This window comes from Sceloporus undulatus, chromosome 6, assembly GCF_019175285.1.
Source record: "Sceloporus undulatus isolate JIND9_A2432 ecotype Alabama chromosome 6, SceUnd_v1.1, whole genome shotgun sequence".
Taxonomy (NCBI): Eukaryota; Metazoa; Chordata; class Lepidosauria; order Squamata; family Phrynosomatidae; genus Sceloporus; species Sceloporus undulatus.
The window spans coordinates 159,937,556-159,945,130 of NC_056527.1; the positions used below are offsets into that span (position 1 = coordinate 159,937,556).

The 7,575-nt window shown below is 40.9% G+C and overlaps 1 protein-coding gene across 1 annotated transcript in view; it reads right to left on the reverse strand.

Annotated features, from left to right (window-relative positions):
• LOC121935531 (NAD(P) transhydrogenase, mitochondrial-like) overlaps nt 1-7,575 on the reverse strand; it is a 53,777-nt gene continuing 46,202 nt past the window's right edge. The window contains exons 17-22 of the mRNA XM_042477154.1: nt 6,405-6,584; nt 5,889-6,048; nt 4,325-4,406; nt 3,056-3,174; nt 2,304-2,419; nt 1-465 (exon numbers count right to left, since the gene is read on the reverse strand). Of these exons, the coding sequence (XP_042333088.1) occupies nt 313-465; nt 2,304-2,419; nt 3,056-3,174; nt 4,325-4,406; nt 5,889-6,048; nt 6,405-6,584 (810 nt within the window). The 3' untranslated portion in view covers nt 1-312. The remainder of the gene's footprint in view (nt 466-2,303; nt 2,420-3,055; nt 3,175-4,324; nt 4,407-5,888; nt 6,049-6,404; nt 6,585-7,575) is intronic.

Here is a 7,575-nt window from a genome sequence, read left to right on the forward strand (position 1 = left end):
TTCTTTTTAAATATTTAATATTTTTAATAAATACAGAGATTTAGATTTTCACCTGCAAAGGCACAGAAGCCACTGCTTTCTCACATAATCTAAACTGTTAAGGTCTTTTGCCTGTCTCACAATTGTGAAGAAATTGCATCCATTCCCAAACTTCTCCCTGAAACAATACACATTATGGATCCAGTCCAATTTGAGTAGCGTTCAGGTTCCGCTGATTTCAAAGTTCTCAACTCACCCAATGAAATGAAGGGTACTCAATATTGCTTCTCACTGTGTGGTGCCCCATGTTTTTATACAACTCTGCTAGAAACACTAGTGGGTATAGTACGATTCCCTGATTTTAGCTTGCAGAGCATCACAGGTTTTCTTTGCATCTCCAAGCAGCATTGAGGTATTTGGCTTATAAAAAATGGGGTTGTCAACTGCAGCATATCCAACTCCCAAAGTGCGCTTCATGACAATGACCTAGAAGAGAAACCAAATGGCAAACAAGTTACTTAAGACAATCACACTCCACTGACTTCAAAACCATAAAACTGAAATTTTCATTGCAACACAATCCACCTCCCGAAGAGGATAGTGGTATATTCCACCATCTATAAGATGCCTTGGAGTCTTAATATGATGAGAAAAGCAGTATATGGTTTTCTTTTTAAAACATAGCTGCGATCCTGCATTGTCAATTTAAGTATGACAACAGAGCCCTGTCTTTGTAGTTATGTGTCACATCACACACAAACACACGCCCCAGTTCAGGCTGGCAGCACTCTTACTGAAGCATTTCCAGGGTGCTGGAGTCTGGAGCTCAGAGAAATGACAGTTGCAGCACTTTTCTGGTTGCAGGATGCATCAAGAACAGGCAGCTGCTGCGCTCTTGGCTCAGGGTCCTGCCCCAACTGTTGTCCTCAAAATGGCACCTTATGATGGGAAGAGTGCTGCACATATCATTTCCAATCTCCAGAGTCTTGGAAATGCTTCAGCCAGAGTGCTGGCAGGCTGCAAAGCTAGGTTTTGGGGGTCACTTTCTGTCATTAACATCTGTAATCATTGCTCTCCAGCAGTTATGAGATAGTCCATTTTAGGGTTGTAGGGATTTTTTTGACCCCACTGGAAATCAAATGTATTTGGGTTATCAATAAGTAAAAGGATGTGGTTAAGACTCCAATTCTGACAATCGGAAGGTTGGCAGTTCGAGACCTGAGTGCTGCATGGTGGGGTGGGTGAGCTCCTGTCACTAGTCTCAGCTTCTGCCAACCTAGCAGTTCAAAAACACACAAATCCAAGTAGATAGGTACCACTTCTCAGTGGGAAAGTAACAGTGTTTGGTGCCGTCGTGTTGGCCACATGGAAACCAGAGTAGTCCTCAGACATTTTCTAAGCTCTTCAGCTTAGAAATAGAGATAAGCACCACCCATTACACTCGATTACAACTAGACATTCATGTCAAGGGACTACCTTTACCTTTTACCTAGAGGCTTGTCTGTTAAAGAGTTAATAGCAAGGAGAGTGAGAGCTGTCAGAAATAGAGAGAAGGCCAGTTAGGCAGAGAGGAGTTAGTAGAATCTGAATAAGGGTTTGGTAGCTGGGGATGTGGGAAAAGTTGATAGAGTTCTTGTTTAACCTAACTGTTATATAATGGTGAATTCCTTTTGCAGATAGGATTACCTAGTGTTGTCTGCTTTATTTAAGGAGTAGTTTATTATGCCTTCAGTAGGATCAAGTGGAAAAGCTTTTCTTGAACTATAGTATATCACTGAAGGTTAAAATATATCTCGTCAAAATATAGGGCCCGTACAGACATGCCAAAATAAAGCTGCTTCGGGTCACTTTGGAGGTATGCTGTTTAAATGCTGCATGCATTCTAAGAGGTCAGAAGCCGTGCCAAAGCCATGCTCCAATCCTAAGGACTAGAGCGCAGTTTTGGCACAGCTTCTGGCCTCTTAAGATACGTGTGTCATTTAAACAGCATACTTCCCAAGTGACCCAAAGCAGTTTTATTTTGGCTTGTCTGTACAGGCTCATAGACAAACAGAAAACCAGCATGAAAGGAAGAAGGCTAGGCAGAATCCTTCTTGACATACGAACTCTCATATACAAGGAATTTTTCTATAAGAAAACGTTCAACCCAACACTGTGCCCAAGTTATGAACTGGTCCTCTGGTAGAGAATCGATGATTCATAGTGGGAAGAGACGTCCTCTCCCGGTTTGTATTTCATGCCAGCTGTTATTTGTTTGTCCTTGTGAAGAGAATTCCACAGCAGCAGAATGAACAAATCATCGCCAGTCTCTGGTTATTACTTACTTGTTTGGATTTCCAGACCTCCAATACCGGCATACCAGCAATAATTGAATTTGGATCTTCCTGGGCTGCAGAGTTCACAGTATCATTGGCACCAATCACCAGAGTCAGATCTGTGTCTGAGAGAGAAAGGAAAAGTGGTTGTAAAAAGAAACGCTTCAGAAATCCAAAAGATATTGTCTTTTGTTGGGATTTTATATTTTAATTGTGTTCTATTTCTTTTCAGGTGCACTCTCCTGTTCTGCACTATTCTGATAATGTATGACATCTCAGATGCTGTAAAGGCATCCCATGATGATCCTGAAATGTGGAAAAGTCTCCTATGGGCCCATACAGACAGGCCAAAATATAGCTGCTTCAGGTCACTTTGGAGGTATGCTGTTTAAATGATGCATGCGTCCTAAGAGTCCGGAAGCCACACCAAAGCCATTTTTGTCATATTTTTGTAATTTAATTGTTGGGCAGGTTGATCTGCTTTTATTCATTCTAGAAAAAATGCTTGACTGTTAATTTAATATCAGATACAGCAACTGGCCATATGAAATTTTGGTCTTATCAAGACTTAACCACGCATCTTTTAAAACTATTAATGTAAGCTCCACTATCTACCAAAGTACCACTTGAGACAGAATGATTATACATTGGCGTAACTACAAAAACAGACAATAACATTAAAAATTCTCTAGATGATTTGAATGAACCATTTTTTAAAAAGGGGGGGGGGTTATTTTATTCCTACCACCTTTGTTCTTTACCTGGGAAATCTTCATTTATCTCATCCATTTCCAACACAACATCATAAGGGACACCAGCTTCTGCCAACAGAACATTCAGCTGTCCTGGCATGCGGCCAGCAACCGGATGGATGCCAAATCTGGAAACCAAGAAAGAAAGGAATGATCTCTTTTCATCCAAGACATGCTGAACTAATAAAAAGGAGCTGATAAATGTCAGCTACGCTATGCTGGCGGAGGCAAGCCAGTTCTAACGCTTGCCTACTTCCTGACTGACCAGTTGCAATAACTGTGAGTATGGAGGCAAGGGCAGCCAGAATTCACGAAGGGCACTTTAGTGGGAGAACACTCTTCTTAAACTGGAACAGATGGTAGGAGTTATCTTTTGGGCCTGAACAGACAGGCCAAAATAAAGCTGCTTCAGGTCACTTTGGAGGTATACTGTTTAAATGATGCATGCGTCCTAAGACGCTGGAAGCCATGCCAAAGCCATGCTCCAGTCCTAAGGACAATAGTGCAGCTTTAGCACAGCTTCCAGCCTCTTAAGATGTGTGTGTCATTTAAACAGCATATCTCCAAAGTGACCCGAAACTTTTGGCCTGTCTGTTCAGGCCCAGAGTCTTAAGTGTGATATAATGTAATTATTATTGCTTTCTATTGTAAATAATAAGTACATTCTTTGAACCAGGCTATCCTGTCTGTCAGCACAAGACAGTGAAAGTATGGTCATATATCAAGATGAAGGAAAATCTAAACTTGTGTTGCCTTGAGAAACAAAAAGAGCATAATAATGTTTGTTCTCTCAACATTACGGTGGAAGAACAGAATGGGGTGGGTGGCAGAAAATCTGTTTTAATGGACTCTCTGCCTTTAATAGCTACAAATGAAAGAATGAATGGATTCAGTTTTTCTTACCACTTATTTTTATGGAAGGAAAAAGCTTCCACCTGCTGCTTACTTCCTGGGATGCAAATGTTAAGACAACAGAGTTAGTGTCTGTAAATACGTAGTAACTGTATGCACATGCTACTGTTTTGCAAAGCAGTTCTTACATCATGTTTCTGCATTGTAGTGCCATCAAATAAAACAGTCACCGCCAAATAACCGGAAAGGTGTTTGCGCAGGAAGGAGGGAAGAGAGAATACTGTTCCAGAACAGTGCTCAAAACAATGTGTAAACACCAAAGTTAATTCAGAATAAGTGGCTGGGGCTAGAATCATATCAGCTCTTTTGTGTCTATCGCCAATTTTCTTCTTATTAAGATGCCTACGCCAGATTGATTGCACTTACCTGACTTTCTTTCCTTGTTCAGTAAGCATTTTCACCATTTCAGCAATGGGATACTGAGCCTTGGCTGCACAAAGGCCCCATCCTATAACAGTGACAAAAGAAAAAGGTAAATGATAAGGCAGTACAGATGCTTTTCTGAGAAAGACATTCCATAACAGGGGTGCTACCACCAAAAAAGCCCTCTCATTCCTCTCACCTCATTCCACAGAATCCAGAAAGATATACACAGAAGAAAAGTGTCTGTCAGGAAACCAAGCCCTGGGCTCCTTCTGGGGAAACAACATGGGAACTGGGATATTTAGCTTACAGAAGAGGAAACATGATAGCCATCACTGATCTGAAGGGGCGTCATATAGAAAATGGAGCAAGCTTGCTTCCTGCTGCTCCAGAGATTTGAATCTTGGAAATGTCTCATCCACAGTGTAACCATGAGTCAAGATCAACTCGAAGAAGGTTAACAACAACAAGAAAAAAACCCTGATACAAGCTCTTGCCAGGAATCCTCAGTGCTCCCAAGACAGGACTAGAGGCTTATAGTTTTATGTGGGTTTTTCGGGCTATGTGGCCATGTTCTAGAAGAGTTTATTCCTGACATTTCGCCAGCATCTGTGGCTGGCATCTTCAGAGATTTCTCTAAAGATGCCAGCCACAGATGCTGGAGAAACATCAGGAATAAACTCTTCTAGAACATGGCCACATAGCCTGAAAACCCACAAAAAACTATGGATGCCGGCCATGAAAGTATTCAACTAGAGGGTTTCTTGGATACTCTGTGGTGTTCCATTCAGAACACTTCTTGAATTTCATATGTTAATTCCAGATCCCTGTTGCATGTACTTTCAGAACTCTAAGGAGAGGAATTTAGAAATTATGACCAAAAGGAAATATCTGAGCACTATAAGCATGCAAAAAAATGTTTTGCCAAAAATGCCTTAAAAAAACATTCTCAAAGCATTAAATTCTCTCTCTCGTTTTGTCTCAAAGCCCACTATCCTCAAAAAGAATGTGCTTCGAGAAGGCCATGTATTTCATCATGTCCCTTTTCTCTTCATGTTCCCCTACTTTTAGAGACCCTCGCTAAGCAGAAAATGAACTTTCTGGCTTAGAGGCAGTGCTGGATATTTTCAGAACCAGAACCCAATGTTCTTATAGGGTGGGGTTAGGAATGGAAAGAATATTCATAATAATTATTTCTTTTCAGGTTGAAAAATCAGGTTACAGACAGTCAGAAAGATTTGTTCTGGGGGGCAGGTTTGGCCGTTGTCTCCCTCTGAGTAAGAAACCAGGGATTCACACTCCATTTCACTTACTCAAAGCCACCCAGTAGGTTTCCATAGCTGATGTGACACAGGGTCTCTTAACAAGTAAAAAAAAACAGGGATTTCACACTCCATGTAGTGAAAAGTTCTGTGTTAATTGGGCAGCACAGTGAAAATAGCACTGGATACCACTAAAGAAGGAAGAGTATAGTATAGCCTAGAACAGAATGCCTTGGTCAATCATCCTTTCAAATCCCAGCCAGATTACTATGACTCATTTTAATAAAACTCCATAGAACTCTTACCAGGAGTAATGATGATCGAGTTAGCTTCTTTTATGAGCTCAATTGTTTGATCAACTCCAACTTCAGTATGTGTTCCAACTATTTCCATGGGTTTTCCTCCAGCTGTAGATGTCGTACCATATCCACCCAAAATGACATTTGGCAAAGATCGATTCATGGCCTAGATAACCATAAAACTTAAATGAAAAGAAAGCTTATTGCTTCAGGTCCAATAAAAGACTCCAAAAGTATCAGCTTAGTGCCTGGAGTCAACTGAGAGGCAAGAGATTGACTTTAACTTCACCTAGTACTCAGTGCAGATGTATTGATTAGTCCTCAATAATTCAAGTCATGTTTTTATATCTTTTTTTCTTAAACCAGACCTGAGTCTACTACTAGGCTGAGTCCAGTGGCTAGCTCAGATGACAGGGTGCAGTAATGTAGCCTAAATGTAAATGCCAAATGAGAATCAAAACAATTAGCCTTGTTTAATTTTTTTGTGGTGTATCCACAGTAATGCAGACATGTTCAGCTTACCACACACATGATGTAAGATAGGATAGCTCCAGAAGAACCAATCAAGGCACCAACAATAGTCATCAGGTTGTTGTCAAGAAGAAATCCTTCTGCGCACAAAGCCCATCCAGAGTAGCTGTTGAGAACAGTTATCACCACAGGCATATCTGCTCCACCAATAGCTGCTGTCAGTGTAACTCCCTGCCATTTTTAAAATGCAACATGGGAGGGAAGGAAAATAAAATCTGTGTTAGGTTTAAATAACACAATTATTAAAATTAATACAAAAACGTTAAAGAGAAAGCAAATGGAAACTCACTTACTGGAATGGATGAAGCATAGAAACAACAACAACATAAACAGTCTGGGCTGACAATGGCCATTCTGCTCTACATTTTCATTACTCCAACAGAAAATATGTATGCCTTGTATTGGCCATCAGTGTGTACAAAAATACAGTCGCCCCTCCTTTTTCACGGGGATCCATTCTGAACCCCCTCGCGAAAATGGAGTTTTGCCTATATTCAAGTCCCATTGAATATAGGGGGTGCAGGGGTGCACCCCATTTATTCTCCCTCCGTTCGTCCATTGGCATAAGCGCGGGATGTGAGTCCGAAGACTGCGAGACGTAGAGAGGACTGTTGTTCAATTTAATATGCATAAGAGCCAATAAGGATTATGTTGGAATTATATTCTAGTAGTGTGAAATTGCTTTATGTTATAGCACAGTCGACCAACATGGCCCTGCTTCTGTTGATTTTACTGGCACTTCTTTGCTAAATTATTACTGTATGGTTGCATGACAAAACAGCCCAGAAGCAATTCAAACAGGGGCCGAGAGACCTCTAAGAACCTAAAAGAAAGAAGAACATGAGGGGAGAAGGGAAACGATGGGAGAAAGGAGGAGACAGATAGGGAAACAATCAATTCAAAAAAAATTGGGGGGGGGGGGTTTGACATAGGAAAACAGCTACTGGGAGCAGCAATAGTTGGGGGGTGACACTAAAGTGAAAGAACAGCAGTAACACCATAGTTATTACTTGTTAGCACTGTGCACAGGGAGTTATAGATGGCCTTCCTTGAGTAACCCTATGATGAGACACCTGATACAGAGGCAGGATAAGAGCACTAACAGATAGATAGATAGATAGATAGATAGATAGATAGATAGATAGATAGATAGATAGATAGA